Source organism: Rattus norvegicus, chromosome 15, assembly GCF_021556685.1.
Source record: "Rattus norvegicus strain SHRSP/BbbUtx chromosome 15, alternate assembly SHRSP_T2T, whole genome shotgun sequence".
Lineage (NCBI taxonomy): Eukaryota > Metazoa > Chordata > Mammalia > Rodentia > Muridae > Rattus > Rattus norvegicus.
Window position 1 is genome coordinate 51066718 of NC_141548.1, and position 23503 is coordinate 51090220.

General features: G+C 50.3%; 1 protein-coding gene across 25 annotated transcripts in view; it reads right to left on the reverse strand.

Moving 5' to 3' along the window:
- Positions 1-1457: 1457 nt before the first annotated feature.
- Positions 1458-23503, reverse strand: part of Sorbs3 (sorbin and SH3 domain containing 3) — a 32431-nt gene continuing 10385 nt past the window's right edge. For 8 of the 25 annotated variants that reach the window (XM_087585103.1, XM_087585102.1, XM_087585104.1 and 5 more), the window contains 18 exons: positions 22222-22415; positions 20064-20127; positions 16500-16538; positions 16018-16111; positions 14273-14360; positions 13975-14061; positions 13820-13873; positions 13078-13164; positions 12554-12615; positions 11912-12054; positions 11632-11684; positions 11500-11546; positions 11215-11329; positions 7425-7550; positions 5371-5679; positions 4570-4673; positions 4244-4350; positions 1458-2221 (listed from right to left, as the gene is read on the reverse strand). In XM_087585103.1, the coding sequence (XP_087441229.1) occupies positions 2160-2221; positions 4244-4350; positions 4570-4673; positions 5371-5679; positions 7425-7550; positions 11215-11329; positions 11500-11546; positions 11632-11684; positions 11912-12054; positions 12554-12615; positions 13078-13164; positions 13820-13873; positions 13975-14061; positions 14273-14360; positions 16018-16111; positions 16500-16538; positions 20064-20127; positions 22222-22415 (1835 nt within the window). In that variant the 3' untranslated portion in view covers positions 1458-2159. Of the gene's footprint in view, positions 2222-4243; positions 4351-4569; positions 4674-5370; positions 5680-7424; positions 7551-11214; positions 11330-11499; positions 11547-11631; positions 11723-11911; positions 12055-12167; positions 12445-12553; positions 12815-13077; positions 13165-13819; positions 13874-13974; positions 14062-14272; positions 14361-16017; positions 16112-16499; positions 16539-20063; positions 20128-22221; positions 22416-23503 lie in introns of those variants that run through there. The other 17 variants (XM_087585112.1, XM_087585111.1, XM_087585115.1 and 14 more) reach the window with 8 other exon arrangements.

Here is a 23503-nt window from a genome sequence, read left to right on the forward strand (position 1 = left end):
CCCCAGCAGCCTCTGGCTCTCTTTGCCAGGTCAAGGTGCCAAAGTGGGCACGGCACAGACCTGCCTGGTGGCTGTGAGGGAGAATCCAGGGCCTCATCAAAGAGGCTCGGATTCTGCCGGGGGTGGGGCGATGTCTTTCAACCCTGAACTGTTTGTTTCATGAGGGTACCAGGGAACATACAATTCTAGGTTAAGGGATCAAAAGCAGGCCCTAGAGAATCATCATTTCTAGACAAAAATGGGCTGGACTTGCCAATCTAGAGCCAAGCCAAGATGAGTCCTGGGTACAGCCGCTGAATGGAGTAGGACATAATGGCATGCAGGTCTTGTTCTACTAGCAGCTGTTTAACCATCCTGGCTGGGGTCCAAGCCACACCCAGGCTCAAGGAACTAGCTAGGGCCAGGCCATTGCTCTGTGCACCTAGGCTTTCCCCTGTCCTGACAGAACCAGGTGCACCACTCTGCCTGTCACCAACTCTGCCTGGGATTAGGACACCTTAAGTGACAGGTCAAGGAACTGAGACTACCAGGAAGAATATAGAGGCAGCCCAGCCCTCGTCCCTCCCAACGCCCTGTGTGATTCTCCTGCTGCAGGGGCCTCTGGGAAGAAATTGCAGGGCACTTGGTAGATAGGTTGTGATAAGGTTCAGCTGACTCCAACTAAGGATGGAGTCAGCTAAGGATGTGGCCTCTGAATCTCTGAGCTTCTCTCCTGTCACCAGCTGTACTGTTTGGGTGAGGTAACACATGAGCGCCACCTTACTGCCTGCTCAACTGTCAGCAACAGCCAAGAATGGCGCTTTCTATCAGTGGCTGAGGTGGCTCCAGTGGAGGCTGAAGGAGGAGTTTGACCTCCAATTCCAGGCCAACCTGGGTCATAGTGTAAGGTTCTGACTCAACAAGAAAGAGAATGGAGTTTTCCTTTTCTGGAGGAAAGACTAGGCCCAGGATGTGCTAATGTCCCCAGAGGCCACCGAATCTTGGGTGAGAAGAGTTACTTTGGCTACCTCTGCTCCACCCACTTCCAGCTTCCCCAAACTGGATTCTCAAAGACTTGAGCCCAGAGAAGAAAACCACAAGGCTTTGGTGTAGAGAGCACAGAAAAGGAAAACCTTGTGGGGAATAGTTAGAAATGTCATCAGGCTCACCAACCTCATGGTAACAGCTCCAGAATCAGAACACAGATCAGCCCCCAGCTCTGGACTCTCCACCAGGCCCTGCCCTGTCCCCACTGACATTACTTCTCAGCACCTCTAGTCCTCAGAGCTGCTCCATTCTGCCTGTCACCTCTGCTGAGACAGGAGACTAGTGATTTACTCCCTTCCTTCGTACAGTTGGCCCACCTAACTCGGACTACAACCCATGACAGAAAGAAATCCCACAATCCTAAATGGACAGACTCCCCTAGCCCAGCCCCTCCCTCTAGGTCCACCGAAGGACAGTGATGCAGACAGGTCCCTGGTGCCCACGTTTATTTTACATTCTCTTCCAGAGGGGACCAGGACACCGGGAAGAGCTGGGAACTGGGACAGCAAGCTTGTCTCCCTGTAAATAAATCTTCTGATAGGCCAGGGCAGTTGTGTGCCTCAGTGGGTAAGGTATATGTGGAGGCCCTACCCAGGGGCCCAGTAGGCCCTGAGGCCTTGAGGCAAAGTCTCTCACTAGGCCTTGAAGACTGAGGAGGTGTTCCCCACCTTGCTTGCAGGCCCAGCTGGAGGCCAGAAGGCAAAGTGGTAGCAGGCAAGCTGGTGAGAAACTGGAGGAGGCCTTTGGTCTTCACCAGGGTAGGAGGCTGGTCCTTATTAGAGGAACCCCATGGGGGTGAAGCGAGAGCCAGTCCCCATTAGGGGAAATGCTGGGGGGGGGGTGGAGGCTTGGGGGGGTCTGGTCTCAATAAGGCCTGGAGACAGTCTCCACATGAAAGCAGATGTCTGTATTTGAGGGGCGGTGAAGGGGGCTGTCAAAGGAATGCCTGTGACTTGCGGGTGGGAATCAGTCCAGGGGACTTCAAGGAGGCTTGGAGGAAAAGTTGCTGGGGTTTCTGCAGAAGCTGGGAGCATAGGTCCTGGGGGAGGAGGATATGGAGGGCCTCTCTCCCTCCCATAGTGCTACTGCTCCCCACCCGATCCTCGTTGGCTCCATACTGCCATGGAGACCATTCACACCGGGGCTACATAATTTCCAGGGAATGTCCCAAATTTCTGAGTTCTCCGGGAGACACCTGAAAAAGATGTTACGCAGGTTAGGGCGCGCCCTCCGCTGACAGTACCTGAAATTGCAAGCTCTCGGAGAAAGGGCTTGATTTCCTCTCCTCACTCATGCCCCCTAGCGGTACAAACAAAGCTGCACTTCTAAACCAACCAACAACTGTTGGAGGCAAAGACAACTTTGCACCCAACACTAACTCCATGCTTCTTTAAGAAAACCAGGAATTGAGATGATGAATCACAGGCCTTCTGGGGGGAGGAACCCATCTTCATTTCAAAGATGGCCACTGAGCTGCCTAGGCATAGAGCTGGCTTCTGGCTTGCTATGACCCCCTGAGAAGCATGTGTCCTGGGGTTGAGGAAGGGAATGCCCTTGAAATGCGCTAGTATGAAGAAGGGGTTAGGATTTTTATTTTCCTTCTTTTTAACTAATCTACACCTAACTGGTCACATGTGGCTACTGGATACCATATCAGAGGGCATAGGTCCAAGCCACTCCCCATAGCATTACGGCCTCTGCTATTGAAAAGGGTCCTTTTTCTTCCTGTCTATAGACGTCTATAAAGCTTCATATGTGGTATAAAAGAAATGCCGAAGCAAAAGTGCATGGGTATGGAGGTCTGGTCTGTCGCTATGTATTGTAGTGCTAAATATTGGTCACCCCCAGGGATGGGAAAATCCTCACGTACACCAAGTGATGGCGTGCAATCTTGCTCCTTAATTTAAAACTATTGGTTGAAAAAGACACCTACAGCCTCTAGCTGGGCAGGAGAGAGATAGGTGGAGTTTCGTTTTCCCCTGGCCTGGAGTCAGAGGTAGGACCATGAGAGAGAAGAGAGAGGAGGAGAGAAAGGGAGATGCCACGGGGTAAGGGATCATGAGGGCTGGCCAATTGGAGTGAGAGCTGCCCAGATGGAACATGGGAAGTTGTAACTTGGGGTTATTGATAGGGGTTATTGATAGGGGTTATTGATAGGGGTTATTGGTAGCTTAGAGGGTAGATGTCTGCCCAGCTCTAGTGCTTATTGTGCATATAAAAGTTGTGGGTCTTTTATCTGGGAACTGAATGATCTAAGGTGGGGTAGAAACCCCCGATTGAGATTAATTTTTTTCTACAATGCATGAGTAAAACAAGCAGTGAAGACGGCTAACGCCATGGTGTGAGAAGCGTGCCTGGCACTGAACTGCTGAGAGTCAGATTAGAAAGGGAAGACGAGGGTTGGGGATTTAGCTCAGTGGTAGAGCGTTTGCCTAGCAATCGCAAGACCCTGGGTTCAGTCCTCAGCTCCTGAAAAAAAAAAAAAAAAAAAAAAAAAGAAAGGGAAGACGATACTACCCTATGACCTCCTCTGCCCAGATAGCACTTCAATCCTTTGGGCCCCGACGTCAGCTTGTTAGAAGTCAGGGCTTCTAGTTGTTCTCTTCTCTCCCTGGCCTATCCTTTGGAGTCAAAGGTATACAAGATTCGCTAGCTTTAGGGAGTCTGGTAAGCAGCAGACAAGATCAGCATGAAGCTTTAGGTCTGAAGGCCTTGAAGTACAATGTCTTAGACCAGTAATGAAGGGCTGAGATCTCTTTTGGGGGTGGGTGGGATTTGAGATAGGGTTTTATTGGACAGCCTTGGCTGACCTGGAAGTTGACCAGGCTGGCCTCAAACTCACAGAGAACTGGCCTGTCTCCACCTCCCCTTGTGCCAGCCCTGTCAGGCAGGCTGACAGCCTATGTTGTTTCTCAGGTGCTGGGAGCAGGGGAGAGGGCACTCCGGTATTAGACCTGCTTGAAGAAGCAGTGGTATGCAGAGGAAGCAGCAGGGGCCTGGGAATCAGAAATCCTGTCCCAAGAGTGACTCTATCACTGATCACACAACTGAGGCAGGTGCCCCTGGTGCCTCTCTTCGGGACAGGAAAGAAGGCTCTCAATTTGGAAGGCTGGTGGGGGTGCTGGCTATGAATACTGATTCAGCACTGCCACTGAAGTCCCGAGGAGGACCCTAAGATCCCTCTCTCTGGCCAGCCTCCCCTCCACAGGCTACATACCCACAAACCAGCCATCATCACACTGCTGCATGACATCCACACGGTCTCCCTCACGAAGTTCCAGCTCATCTTCATTCTGGGGTCTGTACTGGTACATGGCCCGGTACCTGTGGAAATGGCAGCATAGCAGCCAGAGGCCTCGGGCTCCTTCCCAGACCTGCTGGCAGTTCTACCAAGAGCTGTCACTTCTGGTGCCCTGTTCCCATCACCTAAGATTAGCTCTACCTGGGAGTTTCCCCAACCTATAGGTGAGGGACAGTAGGACCGGGGCCTAGTACTGCCTGCCATCAACTCCCTCCCAAAGCAAGCCCCCAGCTGGTACTCACGGAGTCCAGTGTATCTCTGTGGTGTTTAGGGAGGAGGACCCCAGGTTTGTGGGATGGCTGGTGCCTCGTGGATGGGACAGGGTTGGTCCAGGGGTACTGAGACTCTGGGGGTTTATGGGAAGAAAGAAGGAGCATAAGGAGGAGGTATAGGGAGAAGTAGTAGACTGGGGTCCCACAGGGAAAGCTGAGGAGCAGCTTGCATGCCCTTTCCCAAAGCTCCCAGGCCCAGGAAGGTGCGATCTAACTCGCTCACTTCAGCGGCACTTGGATGTGGGCCCAGGCCTCAGGCACCGTGAGTGGCTGGACTTCTAAGCACCAGTGAGGACAAACAGGCCTGAGGAGGAGCCAGTAGCAGCTGTACCTGCTCAGAGAGGCTGGGTGAACATGTGGACCCAGGTCAAGAGCACTGAGAAGGGCTGCCAAATACTTTTGCGCAAACCTGCCTCATCAGTCTCCCACGATGGAAACTTAGCTTTTCTACAGGGAGCACTGTCTGTGGGCCACACAGCACGCAAATACCAAAGCCCTGAAACCTAGCGCTAGCTACCTTGCTGAAGATCTACATTGAAGGTGTGAACTCTTGGAGGGTCAAGTCTAGCCTGCTATCCGAGCTGGGCCTGCCCATGCCTCTCTGAGCTGGAAGATCAAAGATCAGAACCTCAAGGGAGTGAGGGCCAAAGCAAGATGGGCCCATGCTAAATTCTGCCCAACTTCCCGCTTCTCTGGAGGCTGTTCAGGAAGAATTACCAGTGTGGGCCAGTCAGAGGATAGGAAGGCAGTGTGAAAAGCAGGCCACCTCACCTGGGGTTGGGATCTGGGCTCCTGAAGGGTGATGGGGAAGGGGAAGGCAGAGCGTCGGGGGGAGGTCCGACCTCCCCAGTCAGTGGGGTCCACAGGTATTGAGGAGGGTTGGGAGTGGCTGCCTAGATGAGCAGTGGTTGTCAGGTGAGGTGATGTAGGGAGCTGGGGACTATCGTCGCAGAGCCTGAGCCGGGGCTCCCGGTTTATCTGCACGTAGCTGGCAGGGAAGATGCCTTGGCGTCCCGTGCCCGTGATGCGCCCCTCGTACCAATGTTCATTCACTTTGCGGATCAGGCAGATGCGTTCCCCCTGAGGAGTTAGAAAGGAGTTCTTGTCAGCAGGGGTTTCTTGGGCATCACACACCTGAGGGTGGCTTACCTGGGTCATTTCACTCAGTTCTAATGCTACATGCACGAGAGATCAGGCTCAGAAAGGATCAGCAGGTTATCTAAGGTCATACAGCTAAAAAGAAAAGGAGTCAGGAACAAGTAGAAGACTAAGTTCTTCCCATAGCAGGCAGTGCTAGATTTGGATCAGCTCTTTCCCCTGGCCAAAGCTTACAACACTATCAATCCCTACCTCCAATCACTAATTGCAAACCCCAACTACAGTTCCCCAGTGTCAAGTCCAAGTTATGTGGCCTTGGTCAAGCTGCTCTGCCCCTGTAAGCTTGGTTTCCTCTTGGGTTAAGTGGGATAACCGACCACTGCTGTTGCTATGAGACAAAGAATCAAGCATGGCCTTTTAAGTAGCAATGGACAGATTAGCAAGCCACCAACTTAGTCCTGCCTGACTCACATGTCCTGTGACCCTCTCCCAGGGCAGAAGGCACAAGCTGATGGAGGTTGGTATAGAACTGCCAGCATGTCAGCAGGCTACTCTAAGAAGGATGTCCTCCCCCTCACTGCCCAGTCCTCTCCTGCCCAGCCACCCACCCCACCTCCTTCCCTTCTATTTATGGAGTCAGCCTTTTTTAGGGGTGCTCACTAGAGGCATCTATGGCCTTCGCCCCAAATTCAAAGGAAGACCGGTTCCTCGTCTTGAAGAAATTTTTCAAACTTTCTTTACCATAATCTAGCACAAAATATGCTTGTCAGTAACATCTTGGAAATCATACACACACACATGTATGTGCACACATAGGGCCTCGTGTTCAATACAGTACCCTTTGCACACAAAATTTATTTCTAGTCCTTTAAAAATGTAGAGTATGATCTTCAACCAGATAATTAAAGATACAATGGTAGGGTCAGGCATGATGGCTCATACCATACTGAAATACTAGTATTTGGGCAGCTGAGGCAGCTGAGGTAGGACGACTACAGGAAATTCCAGGCTGCCCTGGCCTACGCAGTGAATTCTAGGCCAACCTGAATGACAGAGTGAGACGTTGCTCTTTCAAAAATAGGATAAATTTGGCCAAGCCATGGCACAGGCCTATAACTCCAGCAATTTGGGAGGCTAAGGCAAGAATATAGAAAGCTCAAGTCCTGTGGGCTGGAAAGATGCTCAGTAGTTAAGAGTATCTGGTGTTCTTGCAGAAGACCAGGGCTCCATTCCCAGCACCCATATAGAGGCTTACAACTATCTGCTACTCTTAATTCAGGGGTTCGAGGCTTACTCCTGACCACCATGGGCATTGCACGTGTGGTATACACATACACACAAGCAAAACACTCATGTTTTTTAAAAATGGTTTAAGGCTAGCCTGGGCTATAGAGTGAGTTCTAGGCCAGCCTGGGCTATACAGTGAGTTCTAGGCCAGCCTGGGCTATAGAGTGAGTTCAAGGCTAGCCTGGGGAACTTAGCAAGACCCTGTCTCAACATTAAAAATAAAATGAGGGCTATACTAGAGCATTTGCCCTGTGTGATAGGACTCTTGGTTCAGTCACTAGTACTGGGGTTAAAAATAAAAGATCAAGAGATCTATTCCAAGAGATAGGAAAAAACTAAAATTCTGAGTACAGTTGACGTTTTTTAAAATGTTCATTTCTTTCTGCAGGATCTCCTTTGTCTTCCCCTGCCTGACTCTACTTTGCCCTGCCTGGCCTCACCTTTCGGAAGGACAGCTCCACATCCAGGTCTCCCTTGAAGGTATACTGGGCTACAGCATCTCCATACTCCAGCACCTGGTATGTGGGCGGCTTGATGGGCTTGGGAATCTCATCTGCAGGCAGAACCTGAAGGGAAGGTGTGAGAAAAGTTCAGACCAGACAGCAACTGGATACACACCTATACTCCCGAAGAGAGAGCCATACGGAAGCAACATGGGCAAGGCTGGCCCAGGTCAGACGTCACTTCCACACACTCCAGATACAGCCTAGCCAGTGGCAGTGTGAGTACAGGCAGGCACTATGAGATGGTCATCCAAAGGGTTCCTGGAGGAAGACTTTCCAGTGGAGTGATGTGCAATAGCACAGGCAGAGCAGGAGGGTGAAGGCCGAGATAGAAGCCAGTCCAACTACAGAGCTACAGATATGGGTCACAGATACAAATGAAGGCGATACAGAATGGTGGCTTGAATAAGAATGGTCCCCATAGGATCGTATATTTGAATGCTTAGTCAGTGGGGAGTAGCACTGTTTGAAGGATTAGAAGGATTAGAAAGTGTGGCCTGGGGCTGGGGATTTAGCTCAGTGGTAGAGCGCTTACCTAGGAAGCGCAAGGCCCTGGGTTCGGTCCCCAGCTCCGAAAAAAAGAACCAAAAAAAAAAAAAAAAAGAAAGTGTGGCCTTGTTGGAGGAAGTGAGTCTCCAGGGGTGGGCTTTGAGGTTTTAAAAGCTCAGCCAGGTCTAGTGATTCATATTCATTCTCTCTCTCTCTCTCTCTCTCTCTCTCTCTCTCTCTCTCTCTCTTTCTCTCTCTCTCTCTCATTCTCTCTCTCACTTTCTCTCCCTCCCTCTCTCCCTCCCTCCCTCCCTCTCTTCCCCTCCCCTTCTTTCCCCTTCCCTCCCCACCTCTCTGCCTTTAGATCAGGATGTAGCTCTCAGCTACTACTCCATCACCAGGCCACCGTGCTCCCGGCCATCATGATAATGAACTAAGACTCTGACATTGTAAATAAGACTCCATAAAAGTCGCCTTGGTCATGATCTCTTCAAAGCAATAGAAGAGTGACTAAGGCATACAGTCTAGAGGTCTTGGTTAGGTTTGTTTTGTCTGCTAGTTTAAGAACTAAAAGGCAGGAAAAATCTTGAGCACAGCAGGCAGCAGCAGAGAAAGATCAAGCACCTCAGACAGGAGCAAACAGAATTAGCCGTTGGAGAAAGGTGTTCTTGGGGCTGAAGAAACACACATATGCAGCAAACACACAGAGATGAAGACCCTCTCTGCACAGGAAGCTGAAGAGTCTGAGGGCTGGGGTAGTTTAGCATCTGAAGGGTCTTTCTCTCCTGATTTAGGGTTGGTCAGTTTGAAAAAGCTAGGACGTCTGATTGGCCTACAACTGTTGTGTAACATGTCCTCCTGGCCTTGGCCTTACCAGTCTATTAGCAGGGACTGCTAGGGGGGGGGACAAGGGCTTACAGCGCCTGTGTGTGAAGTTGTCAGGCTTTTGTCTCAAGTCAGGAGGGTAAGGAAGAAGCCCACCATCTTGGAAATTCACCATTTCTGTTACCTAGCCATGGCCCTTCTCCCTCTCCCTAGTAGGGAGTCAGTCTAACTCCTGATGTCTCAAGGGTTCTGCAGAGGAACTTGTTCTGAAGCATATATATATATGCTGTTTCTGGAACTTACTAAGTAACATAGGCTGGCCTTGAACTCACAGAAATCCACCTGGCTCTGCCTCCTAAGTGCTGGGATTAAAGTCATGTGCCAGTAGGTCTGGATCAATTTATTCTATCTTTTATCACTCTTGAGGGCCAAGTGGCCCTTGGTTTAAGTGTCCTGGTCCCTCCTGCCCTTTGGTCCCACCAGGGCTCTGAATCCCCATGCTTTCTTGGTTAACCCTATTCATAAAAATCAATAAGCTGGGGTTGGGGATTTAGCTCAGTGGTAGAGCGCTTACCTAGGAAGCGCAAGGCCCTGGGTTCGGGGCCCCAGCTCCGAAAAAAAGAACCAAAAAAAAAAAAAAAATCAATAAGCTAATGGACCATTTCACGCTAAGCTGTAGATGACTGCTGGACTACATGACTGTATGTACTCAGTAAAACTCCAGAAAACAGATGAATGTATGGATGGACAGAATCTGTAATAACTATTAAACCAAGAGCCTGAATTATGACAGCCTACCCAGTTATCAAAGGGACATCATGAAAATAATGAGAAAACAGTTTATGTTAACTAACAGAAACAGTAAGAATAGTAATCATCATAACATCATCATCACAATTTGCTCAGTCCTGGTGGCACATGCCTTTGATGGCAAGCACTTGGGAGGCAGAGGCAGGCAGATCTCTGTGAATCCAAGACCAGCCTGGTCTATGGAGTGAGCTCTACACCATCCAAGGCTACATAAGATCCCATCTCAAAACAAAACCAAAACAAGAAAATCAATTATTTTTTATTTTATTTATTTATTTTTATTTGTGGGATGCAGCTAAACATCTTAAACAGTGTTAAGAGGGAAACTTACAGTATCAAATGCTATTATTATAGATCACCTAAACTACCATGAGGCGGGAGGATCGCCATAAAATTGAGGCCAGCCTGGGCTACATAGTGATTCTAGGCCAGCCTGGGCTGCTGTGCCACTCTTATCAAAGGTAAAAAGAAAAAGAAAAAAGAAAAAGGAAAAAAGAAAGGCTAAACTTTCACTCTTGAGGTCAATCATTACGCCATAAACATCAGGAAATGGCAACATCAGGGAGGAGGCTCACTGAGGGGTAGAAACCTGATGACCTGAGTTTAGACCCCACAACCCACAGAAAAGCCAGAAGCAGAGCAGTAGCAAATAGGAAAGCCCGCCTTAAGGTGGACGACAGGAACTGACACCCCAGAATTGTGTTCTGGCCTCCAGATGTGCACCATAGCAGGTTTGCACCCACACATACAAGACTACATATACTTTTAATAATTTATTTAATCTTTTGTTGTATGTGCTTTGGTAGTTTTGCCTGCATTATGTCTGTGTGAGGGTGTCAGGTGGCCTGGATCTGGAGTTACAGACAGTTGTGAGCTGCCAATGACCTGTGACCCTGAACCTGGGTCCCCTGGAAGAGCAGCCAATGCTCTTAACCACTGAACCATCTCTCCAACCCCAAGAATAAATATATATATTTTTTTGGTTCTTTTTTTTCTGGAGCTGGGGACCGAACCCAGGGCCTTGCGCTTCCTAGGCAAGCGCTCTACCACTGGGCTAAATCCCCAACCCAAGAATAAATATTTTTAAAATACAAGGGAATATTATGAACAACTTTATGCCAGAGGTTTAGTTTGCTACAAATTAAGACACAGAGACTAAAAATAACCTGTAGGTCTCATAAAGCCATGACTCTTTGACTAAGCATGGAACCTCCATCTTTAAAGTGAGATAATTATCACACACACACACACACACACACACACACACACACACACACACACCCGGCAGTGTGAGGAACAAACAGGTAACACACCTGAAAGAGGTGATACATTTGCAAGTGAACTGTCACACATTTCACATTCTGGTTAGTTAAGACCAGGATAGAAAGATGGAATCTTGCTAAAATCTAGAGCCCTGATATGGTGGTAGCTTCTGGATGAGTGTCTCTTCAACTGTCCCTGGGTTGGGAGAACAGGCTAAGCCCTGGACCAGGTGATGTGTGGGCCAAAGACATTCAAGAGAGAGCACAGACCGCTCAAGGTTTTACAGGAAACTTGGAGTCTGCAGTTTCTAAGTCTCTCCCAACCTATCTCCTTCACTCACCTCCACATAATTAGCTGGGAAGATGCCCAGTCGGCCATGGTGTTCCCCCTCCAGCCAGTTCTTGTCCACTTCTTTATGGATATAGACAATGTCACCCTTCTGCAGAGTCAGCTCCCTGTAGGGGAGAGCAATGTACAGCACCGGGTACACTTTCTTCTTCAGACACTGCCCTGTGTACCCCCTCCCTCTCCCGCCTTCTTCCAACTGAAGCCTGAGCTCCTTCCCTTCCCCTCACAGTTCAGACTGCCCAGGGTGGAGGGGGAAGGGCTGAGAAAAAGCACTTACTTGGGGGACTGCGCCTGGAAGTCAAACTTGAGCCGGGCAGCCTTCCTCTGAGAGAAGAGAGAGAACAGAGTGGGCTACCTCAGACAGACAGGGACCTACCCAGACACTCCCTGACCCTAGGGACTCTCTTACCTTCTTCTCCTCCTTCCTCGCAGGGCTGCTACCCCTTTCAGAGGCACTAGGCTCTGTGGAGAAGCACCACCTCAGCTTGGGGAGGTCATGTCTGGGGGGATCGGGTTGGGATGGGTTATGCTCCCCCAACCCACCCAGGTCAGGCACAGGGAAGCAAGGACTCTGTGACCTTCCTGGCCCCCACCCTCCCTTTCCTGGGGCACCACATAGCTAGCTGTAAGAGAACTTCCAGAACCAGTAGGCGGCCTTTCAGGGCCAACAAAAACAGGATTTATCTTACCTCGGGCTGAGGAAGGGTAGACAAAATCTCTACGTCCCAGAAAGGGGCTTCCTCCTCCATCTGCCATTCTGTGGGGGCTCAGGGGTCGGGAGGAACCGAAGTAAGGTGCATGCGGTGAGTTGGGCCTCCAGGCTGAGGACAGTCTGCAGGGACAGAGGCAGGGAGTCACCTGTTTGAAACTTTACATCCCTCAGAGCTAGTCGGCACATTTTACTGACCTCCCAGGCCCTCTGACTACCCCCATCCCGTCCCCTGCCTTCCCAGGCGTCTTCCCAGGTCCGGGGCTCTTAACAGGATGTCCTATTTCCCGTGCAGCAGAGGGCCGGGAAGGGTGAGGCCTTGGGTTAGGAGAAGCGGAGGGCGCCCGAAGAAACGCGGGAAGTGTCGGGCCTTGGGTTCCACCATCCACCTCCAACGCCGCCAGCCACTACCACTAGAGTCCTCCTCGGTTTAGGACAGGTGGCCTCAGGGCAGAGGTGCGGTTGGGATGCGGCCAGGCACTTTTCCGATTTTCAGGCCCCTCCTCCGGGTTCGCCCGTCCCCCACCGTGGGCAGGGCCATCGCCCCCCTCTCCCGGCCCGCGCCACGTCCCCTCCCCCGGGGAACAGACCCTCTGCTCCGGCCCGCGTCTCTATCACTTACCGGGCGGAGGGCTGCTGCTCCGGGCCGGGCTGCTCAAGGGGCCGTCGTGGAGCCTGAGAGTTCTGCGTAGGGACACCGGACGCGATCAGAGCCTGGGACCCGGGGACAGGGCAGCCGAAGCCAGTGCGGCCACCTCCTCCGGAAAAGTTCGCGGCTCGGGAGGGAAGAAGGCCGGAGAGGGGCGGGACGTGGGGTCCTAGAGGCGGCCGCGAGCCTTCGCGCTGGGAGGAGGCGCCAAGGAAGGAGGCCCGGCCTGGGAAGCTAGGGCCGGGTCAGTTCTTGGGGTCCCTGGGGCTGCGACTGGGGGCGGGGGCAGGTAGGGAGGGGGCCCTGGAGCCGAAACATTGAACCAGATTTGGCCAGGAAGGGTTCTCAGGGGTCACTTAAGTCAACGCCCAGTATTTTGTAAATCGGACAAGGCTGAAGTCCGCCCAGAGTCGCCAGTTTCTGGTTCTGCCTGCTTCCCTCTGTCACCTGCTGCTGTGGCTTAAGCCTTCCTCTAGAAGCCCTCCGGAGGCTAGTACCTTGGGGGATGGCAGGCGGGTCTCAATGGCCCGCAGGTCCTTGTCCAGCTCTGCGCTCAGCTTGGCCAGTTCTCTCTCTAGCAGGACCTGGGTGATAAGATCCTCTTAGGAAGTGCACTGTATTAGAGGTTGGTCAGAGGTCAGATCTGACAGCCTGGTCAGCCAGAGGCAGGCCTCAGGGAGGGGGGTCAGGACATGTTTTGATGCCTGCAGTCATGGTTCAAGGCTAATGGGAAGGTGTCACCTCATTCCTGTCATAGTCCCCAACCCAAGACTCCAGGGTGTCAAAAGTGCTTTAGTATTTGCTGGCCTTTTTTATTTTGGAGGAAAACAGATGGGGGTGGGGAGTATGTTTTGTTTAAGAACCTGAGGGCCTGCCCAATTCCTTTCTGTTGGCTTCCATGGCCTTCCATGGCCCAGGTTTGCTGCAACCACCCACCACACAATGAGTATTGGAATGAGCTGAGCAGGTGCACTTACCTATATTCAGTACACACTCCCCGCCCCATTCTCTGCTTACACTCTTTCCTATATTAGTCTGTGTGTGTTTATTAATCATCTACTGAGTTCAGGCACTGTCCTTGGTGCTAGGGATAGAGCTGAAATTGTATTGGCCTAGGGCAAGTTGGAGCCTTGATTCTATGACCTCTCTCCATGGCTACTAAGACCACATTACCCAGAGTCATCCTTGTTTACTGTTGACTCTGGTGTCTTTCCCCCATTTCCATCGGGCAGCACTCACCTCAATGGGCTGTGCAGGTTTCTCAACAGGGTCATCCACCAGTGATTTCTTGGGCTGTAGGGTGGGAAGGGTATGTCAAAGGGCATAAACCCATCTGGGTCAGGCTCCAACTGAGGGTGGTTTTCAGTCCTAGAGGACCCTGCTAATATGCTTACCTTATGCCCAGTTTCTAGTTCGTGCAGAAACTGGTTCCAGGAGTCTTCTGTCCAGACATTCTCTACTTTCTCTCGATGTCTAGGCACCTGCATAGAGGTAGGTGGCCACTAGCTTGAGTGGAGGGACACTAGGGTTGTATCTAGAGTCTAAAGGTGGGCCTTGTCTCCCCTGATATGCCCACAGATGCATTACTAAGTGTGCAAGCTGAAATCAGGGAATGATCTGTGCTGTGTCTGCAGATACGTGTGGCCAGAGAACATGCAGCTGAGGATGGTGTTGGGGAGCAAAATGGTCTACCTGATTTGAGGCATGAAGCCTTGAGGATGGTCCAAGATTATAGTTCAAGGTATTTCTAGATGTCTCTTCAGAGTGGTTCCAGTTTCTTCTGAAGAAAGAGAAAACACCACTTAAGCTTCCTCTTAGAAAACTGAGACCTGGATGAGAATGTAACCAAAGGAGAAGGGGCTGTGCCTTTCTCTACCTCTTTCCTCATTCCCACTGAGGAAACCTTCCTGCCCACTGACTGTGGAAGTTGTGCCATAGACCTTGGAGCCATGGCAAGGTGTATGCAAGCCCGGGCTGGACACCAGCAAAATGGGAATGACTTGCAAGGGAGCATGTGCTAGGTGTCCAGTAGAAGGCCTATACAAACACTGCTCTATGGATAGCCAGGATCTCCCTTGGAGCCTTGGGCAAAAGCATCCTGCCTATGTGTTTGGTATGGTGTGTACCTGTGCAGCTGGCTTGCAGACTGCTCTGGCCAAGTGGTCTTAGAAACCATGGCCCAGGATGTAAGAATACAAAAAACTCCAAAGAAAACTGGAGAGCCTCTCTACCCAGGAGACCTGGGCAAATTGTTTCGGGTTCCTGAGCCTCAGGTTCATGGGGCTTGGATGAAGTGATAAAACCTGTGTAGCCACCTCAGTCACTGGGGTACCCCATCCACCTAGGCTTTCTCTCTTGGCTGGCCTCTGGCTTTAGTCTGGAATGACTGAATGGGGCTTATCAAATGATGGCATGTCTGACCACGGGATGAGGATTTGTTGCCTATAATTATGAGTCTGTTCTCGTTTCTATAATAAAAAGGTGTTCATAAGAATGGAATGTGCTGTTTGCAATAGAAGGAAGCTCTCATCATACAGGAACCTGTGTGTTAGCATGTTGGCAGACTTGCTATATGCCAATCATAATGCAAGATGCATTCGTTTGCTTACTCCATCCTCTCAGTTACCCCCATGACCCCCACTTACAAGATGGAGACACTGACACTGAAGCTCAAGGTCGAATGACTAGTGGCAGTACATTGACTTGGATCTCTTGTCATTATCTCACTGATGACAAAGGCTACAGGTCAGTAATGGCTGTGCTGGTGAACTGAATTCTACCCCATATAGGCACATACAGCTGGTGTACTTTACCACCAAGCAGAGTTCCAGGTCCCCAAGGTGTAGCAGAGCACCCCTGAATACTCAGGCCAGGATTTCTTCCTTTCCCTCTCTGGAGAGCACGTCTGAGCCACAGTCTGATAGAAAACTGGGTTCACTCATGCTATAGGTTTTCCTCTCAGTTTTTATATATAAGTACACTGTAGCTGTCTTCAGACACACCAGAAGAGGGCATCGGGTCTCCTTACAGATGGTTGTGAGCCACCATGTGGTTGCTGGGAATTGAACTCAGGACCTCTGGAAGAGCAGTCGGGTGCTCTTAACCGCTGAGCCATCTCTCCAGCCCTCCTCTCAGTTTTTAAAGTGGAAGGGCCACATGTCCAAGCTGCCCTTAACAGTTTCCATCCCTAGTGCCCTGGACACATATCACTTATGGTCTTTGGATCTGTGAGGGTCTGGCTTTTGATGCACAAGAGGAGTGGTTCTGTCCCTGGCTATCTTTGAGCCTGGTGAGCTGGAGCATCTGCAGCTATGGAGCCCCTCTGAGCCCCTCTAGAGCCCAGTGGAATAATAGACCCTTTCCTGTCCGCTCCCAGGTTGTGCCAGGTTTGGCCACAAGAGGACACTAGTCTCTGTATTGCCTTGGCCATAGCTCACCCGCTCGAAGTCCCAGTTGTGCCAGGCCTGGAGGCAGGTCTTTGTTGGGGCCCTGGATGCCTGGGGTCTGCAGAAGAGGCACGTGAGGAAACCACTGGAGATGAATGAAGACAGACAAAGACAAGTGTTAGGCAGTTATTTTAAGCTTTGCCATTCTAACACCTGGATAACAGGTTCACAGGGACAGACATGGGCACTGTCTCAAGAGATTTGTAACACAAACTCTTCAAAACAGCTTTGGAACAGGTGGTATGCCCATTTCACAGATAAGAAAAGAGAGGCCCAGAGAAACCTGGTCAACAGATGGCGAAACAAGGGCTCTTTGGACAGTGAAGGTAGCCTTAGTCATTGCCTACCAGGGGACTTAGTGTTCCCAGATGTGCTCCTTAAGATTCTCTTGCATTGAATCATACCACCCAGGAAGACACCCAAATCCAGGCCACACGTCTCCAGACTCCAACTAATGAACCCACACTTCTCACCTTTGGGTGGGTCTTCCAAGGTCCAGTCCAGCTGCAGGTCTGGGGAACAGAAAGGACTCGGTCACCAACGGAACACAGAGTGGAGGACAGGGTGCTCTAGGAACCTGCCTAGCCACTCCCAGCCTCCCTTCTGCCTGGAGCAAGGGCTGAGGGCTGAGTCAGGGCCTGAAGAATGTCCTGAGGGAGGGAAGGAATTAGGAAGGCAGCCCTTGGGAGGGCTTGAAATGCCTGCCTCTGGCAGCCTTTAGCCCCGAGAGCCAAATGGGCGGCAACCACACTCTCTAGGTTCTCCTGCTTATTCACACACACTGACCCTCTCCTGACCTCTGTAGGCTTGCCCTGGCCATGCCAGCCCCTTTCTCTTTCCCTTCTCCAACTGGAATGCCTAATTTCTCCCTTTGCCCAGTCCCATTCCTCTCAGTGTTCAGGATTTTCAGGGGGTGAGATGGAGACGATGGTTCTAACACCCAAATACTGTTCTCAGGAGCCTGCCTTCACCTCCCTCTGCTGCTGGGTGACTGCTTTTCTCACAGCAACCATACTACCCTATCTCTAGCCCTCAGTCCTCTTTCCTGGTAGGCCTGCTGCCCACCACTGCTGCCCCAACCACCACGCCCAGGGGAATCAGGACCTCCATAGCACCCAGCCTTATGGTCTTGACTTATCATCTTATGATCATCTAGCTTGACTCAGTGGTAACATTTGTCACAGCTCTTCCTTCTGAAACTCCGTTTTCTTATCTGGACACAGGGAGACTATTTGGTTCTCCTTGTCTCTTTTTGGAAGCATCTCTAGTCTCTCGGCTGCTTTCCTCACCTGGGCGGGGATTCTCCGAACCCACATGCTCAGGGGGCTCAGTTGTAAAGACTGTTTCTCCATCTCCCTGTGTGATCTTGGCTAGTCTCAAAGTTTTTCAAATACATTCAGCCTTGTTTCCACAGGGTCTACATCCATGGATTCAACCAGGCCCACTTTGAAAATATGTCACATCTGTACTGCACATGTACACGGACTGTTTCTTGTCATTATTCCCTAAGCAGCACAATACAGTGTACATATAGCTACTAACTCAGCATTTACTTTGTATTAAATATAAGTAATCTGGGGGACGCTATAAGATTTATGAGAGGATGTCTACAGGTATGTGTGAATATGACTACTTATACCTAAATTTATCGTACTTTTACATTTATTTTATATATTATGTGTGCGTGTGTCTGTGAACAACATGTATAACCAGTTTCCCATGGAGGCCAAAAGAGGGTGCCAGATCCACTGGAACGGGAGTTACAGAGTTGTGGGCTGCCATGCAGGGGCTGGGACTTGAACCTTTGTCTTCTAGAAGAGCAGCCACCTAACCCTGCAGCCCCTTCAGGGTTTTTTTGTTTTATCTGTTCATGTTTTAGAAATGTTTCGTGTGTGTGTGTGTGTGTGTGTGTGTGTGTGTGTGTGTGTGTGTGTATGTGAACACATGTGTGCCACAGCATGTGAGGGTCAGAGGACAAGTTACAAACATCAGTCCTCTCCTTCCACAATGTGGGTTTTGAAGAGTGCCAGGCTTGGAAGCCTTCACCCACTGAGTCATAGGACCTCACATCACGCCTAAGTTATCTTAGAACTCACGGTAATCTTCCTGCCTCAGCTTCCTGAGTAAGCCACCACCGTGGGGCCCTATATCCGTGGCTTTGGATATGGCATTTTATACAAGGGACTTGTTCTTGCAGGGAGCTGCTCTCTAAGGTCAGTGCTGTCTGTTCCTACAAGTCTAGTTTCTGGTCAAGCCAAGGCTATACACATCAGAACTCTCTAGGACTAGAGATCCCCATCATTTTTTTAGCACCCCAAGTATTTCACATGCAGCCTTAGACCTCGCCCCTGACCTAGCCCAGGGCATTCTGTTACCTACTCCCCTTGGGTGTGACATGCTGGAAACCAAAAGTCTTTTCGTTATTGTTGGTTTTTAGAGAGAAGGACTCATTTTCTAATTTTGGCTGTGGTAGAACTCACTGTAGACCAGGCTAGCCTTAAACTCCTGCCTCCATTTCTCAAGTGCTGGGACTAACAGCATGTGCTACCCCACCAGGCTCCAAATGCCTCTTAAGCCTGCTTCCTCTGCAGTCTTCCCTATCTCTAAAAAATGTCAGCACCAAAGCCAGGCAAGCTCCCACGACCCCTGAAACATGAAGACTGAGAGCTTTTGGTCAGCCTGGTGAGCTCAAGGCCAGCCTGGAATACATGAGGCCCTGTCTGAAAGATAAAATGAAGTCAAACAGCAGCTTCATCCTTCAACTTGCTCAGGTTTACATTCACTTTCCATGCTGTTCTTTCTCCTTCTGTTCAATTATAGCAGATCCCAATGCTGTACTTGGAATGCCCCTGGAATTCCCACCCCACCCCACCCCACCCCATCCCATCCCACTGCCCTGGACTGGGTCACTGCTAGGTATAGACTGGATAAGAGCAGGGTTTTCATGGTGCGCCCACCTCCCCCTCTGCCAATCAGGGGAATTGGTGCTCTTGTTCCCTCCTCTCTTCTGTGTCTAGCAGTGTGGGCGATCCTCCCAGCCCTCTTTGTTAGAATTCTTCACTTCTGCTCGAATGGCTCAGAGGTTCCAGGTTTCTTGTCCAATAAAAGTCAAAGCCCTCTTAGGAACCTCCAAAGCCTCACAAGACCTGACCCTATGACCTTTCAGACTGCAACTCCTACCTTGAATCCCCTCTCACCCTAGTCCAGAGTTTCCTGGTCCTGTTTTTCCAGATGCAGTTTCCCCTCCGGGTTTTTGAAGCGCCCTCTGCTGGCACATTCCTCTCCACCTTTCTGGGCTAAGTTCAAGGGCCTCTTCACAGGGTCCTTTCTGCCAGTTCTGGGTCAGGCCTAGCTGAAGGGTGGCCTAGCTGACCTGGCCACCCTCCAGCTTCTTTGGTTATTCTAGCCCTTTCCGTCATCTGTACATCGTGCATCTTTCTAGTGCTCTGTGCACAGGAAGTCCTCAGAGATAAGCAAGGACTGACTCAATGCACAGATGGCCTTAGAGTGCTCATATGCAGCTCAGGATTGGCCGCCTTTGGACCAATGCTTCAGGTGGTGCTGAAGCCTAATCACAAGTCCAGAGAGATCCCAGAAAGCCCTCAGAGGACATTGGGAAACTTCAACTAGTCGCCATCTACTAAAGTATGTCTGGAGGCCATTATTGGTCCCAAGTATTGGTAGAACAGAGAAATTCCCTCCTTGCTCCTTCTCTTCCTCTTCTCTTTCCTCCCCCCAACCCCCTGCCTATTTTCTTTTCTTTTTTTTTTTTTTTTTAGATTTTTGAGGCAGAGTCTCACTTTGTAGCTTAGCCTGGCCTTCAGATCTGTGATTCCCACTTCCTTTGCCTTCTGAGCACCAGAAGTTACAGGCAGCAACTTTTTTTTTTCTTTGCCTGTTTCCAGGACCACTCACTTTAGAGCACGGAGACAGGAGTCAGAAGATTTTCATTTCATAAGCAAAGAAATCGCCCTTCCTATCCCTCCCACAAGTTCTAGATAGTTGGGAGTCTACTGGGCCCTGGGAGGGTGTCTAACCTGGCATTTTCCGGTGAATTTGCTGGAACATTCTCCGATACCAGTCTCTGGGGCTGTCGACACTCTGAGATGAGAAAATTAAAATCAGGTCTCTTTACTCACCCACACTCTCACCCCCGCTCACCCATCCTCCCCAATGACAAGCCAACTCTGGACACCTAGAAATCCCTACAGATGGCTGGGGTCTGGGGAATATCTCTGGTGCTGGTGTGCATGCATGTGTGTGCACCAGTGTGCATGCAGGCATATACATACCCCTGTTTCTGTGCATGTAGAGGTCAGGCCAGGGGTCAATTGAACACCACTATATTTTTTTTCATTTATTAGTGGGGGTGGGATATGCAGATCTCACACACACACACACACACACACACACACACACACACACACGGCCAGAGGACAGTTTACAGGAGTAGGAGCTCTCCTGCTTCCATACTGGTTCTGGGATCACATTCAGATCATTAGGGATGACGGTAACTGCCTGTACACTTGAACCTTTTCGCCAACCCTGTACCTAATTATTTGTTTATCTTTTAAAGGGTTTTTCTTTTTTCTTTCTTTCTTTCTTTTTTTTTTCGGAGCTGGGGACCGAACCCAGGGCCCTGCGCTTGCTAGGCAAGCGCTCTACTACTGAGCTAAATCCCCAGCCCCCTTTTAAAGGGTTTTTAATGTACGTGAGTGTTTTGCTTATATACTCAGAGGCCAGAAGGGAGTACAAGAGTCCCTGGAAGCAGAGCTATGGACAGCTGTGAGCTGCTGTGTGGGTCCTGGGGATCACACCCTGTACCTCTCCAGGAACAAGCGCTCCTAACCACTGAACCATCTCTTTAGCTCCTTCATTCATTTCATTTTATTTTTGAGACAATGTTTCACTAGATAGCCTTTGGCCGGCCTAGAACTCACTATGTAGATTGCTCTGGCCTTGAACTCAGAGATCTTCCTGTCTCTGCTTCCTGAGTGCTAGGATTAAAGGCACCACCACCCCTCAAAAAATAAGATTATTTGTTTGAGACAGGATCCTTCAGGGAACCTGGAGCTCAGTGTTTCCTCTAGACGGCTAATTCAGGAAGCTGTTGGATCTGCCCGTGGCCCCTAATCCCAGCTCTGGGAGTGAGGACAGATACTTGCAGCAGCCAACTATGATATAATCATGCAGTAAACGCTTTGCCCACTGCGCCTTCTCCCCAGCTCCTTTTGTGGCAGCTTCATGTGGCATGCTGTGTCTGAATTCGAAACATGCAAGAACTCTCTTCAGTGTATAGCATGATAGCCCTCCATTATGAGATGGAGACTGATTTACATTTTCCTCATTTTATTTATCTGTATGTGCATGCACAGCACATGCACTTGTGTGCATGTTTGTGTGGGTGTAGGTGTGTTTGTATGTGTATGTGCATGCATGTGCACATGGAGGACAGGGGATAGTTATTATTTCTCAAGCACTGTCCATTAATTAACTAATTAATGTTTGAGACAAGGTTTCTCTGTGTAGTCCTGGCTCAAGCTCCTTCTATAGACCAGGCTGGCCTCCAACTCAGAGACCCACCTGGCCTTGCCTCCTCTGTGCTGGGATTATAAGCATGTGTGTTATCATGCCCAGCTTATATATATATATAAGTTCCAGGGATGAGAACTCAGGCTCGTAAGGCAAGCACTTTACTGACAGAGCTCTCCACAGTCTTGTGTCTACATTTTTCTGCACGAGGAAACACAAGTAACATGTAGGGAGAGAGGGCATTTCCCATAACCCACCGCATCTAGACCTTACAAAGCAGGAAGGGTATTGTGACTGTGAGGAAATATGTCTGGCCCAACATATGAAGGCAATGAAAGGCCAGGGCCCCGGTAATCCTCCGTGGAATGTGGACTACAGGATCTTTCCCTGCCTGCCAGGGCAATCTCACTCACTTAGCTGTAAATAGGCACCTAGTGTATGGGTGCTAGGCCAGAACTCAGAGGCATCTGGCTACGTTCAGCCCTTAAAGTGGTGGCTTTCCATCTCTGAGATCTGTACCATATAACATCCAAGTGACTCAGACACACAAGGTGTGTCGGCCTCCGTGCCCCACCCCTATTATACTCATAGAGATCTCATAGAGTTCGAACTTAGGAGGGTCTCCGGGCCCCCTCTGTCTGGGACCCTCAGCCCTGGACTCACTGATCGGGGGGCAATGGGCATGCCGCTCTCATCCACGGGCCCGATTCCCTCGTACTTCACCCAGCGCTTGTCCCGCCGCTTGCTGTCCTTGGTCCATGTGGCTGACCAGTTCTGGGCATTCTGGGGGGCAGGCTGCTTAGGGCTCACAGAGGGCTGACTCCCAGGGCCTGGCCAGGTCTGATACCATGCTGGGTCTGTGAGAGGAGTGTAGGATCATTAACTGAAAGGTGGGGTCTCCATCTGACCTTGCCTGTCTCCTCAGAACATCAATCCCTATGAGCTCAAAGTTTCAAACCCTCCTTGTTTGTTTGACTGGGTGATGCAGACACCACAAACCTCCATGTCTGAAGCAGCGCCTCAGGCCTCTGCTTGTTTATTACTTAAAGTGAATTTTAAGAGGATTTTGTTTGGAGCAATCTGTGTCCATCGCTCCCCATTCTGTTTTCCTTGGACGCTCCTAAGAGTTTGCAGAAGGAGGGCTGGGAATGATTACTTGAAGTAAATGCCGGGGGCATCCCAGTTAGGGTGTGGCAAGGCTGATTCTGAGCTGTAGGGGATTGGCAGGGACAGGGGGATGGGAGGGATGGTACTGGAGGGATACAGACTTAAACTTAGACTCCAGCTCTACCACCTATTGATTGATTGTTTAAGTTTAGGCCCATTAACCTCCTGGTGGTGTCTCCGTTTCTGCTTGTACAGAAGGAGAGTAAGTTCAGCAAAGACACAGTGACTTCCAGTCTGTGCCTCTGGACATAGCACATACAGACAACGGCCCCCAAAGAGGTGGGAAACTCATTCCCCAGGCATGTGTTCTGTGTCCCCAGCTTTCCCACAGAACATTGAGTTTCTAAGTAGTTTAGTATAACAGCATACATGCTACAGGGCCAAAGAGTCAAGGGTGTGGATCTCGATGCAACCTTATCTCCTCTGAGCATCTCTGAGACTGGATCCTCACTGGGAAGATGCCCATAACCTACCCTGACTTTGCTTAGCTGCAGATGGATTAGATGGGGTTAGGCTTGCGAAATGTCTGTCCAGTGTTGTCCAGGGTTCAATAATTCCTTGTTAAATGACTGAGGTCCTCTGCACAATGTCTGACTCAGGGGAATGAATGCTCAGTAAAGGACACCATTTCTCAAAGTACTGGATTGTACTGAGGAGTCCCCAGGAGCTCAGAGACCTTAGGGCCCAGACGGCAGACTCTTAAGCTGTCCTTTTGGATTGGATGATAATCCTGGGTGTGTATGTGGAGGGGAGGGGGCATAGAGGGGGGCAGGCAGTC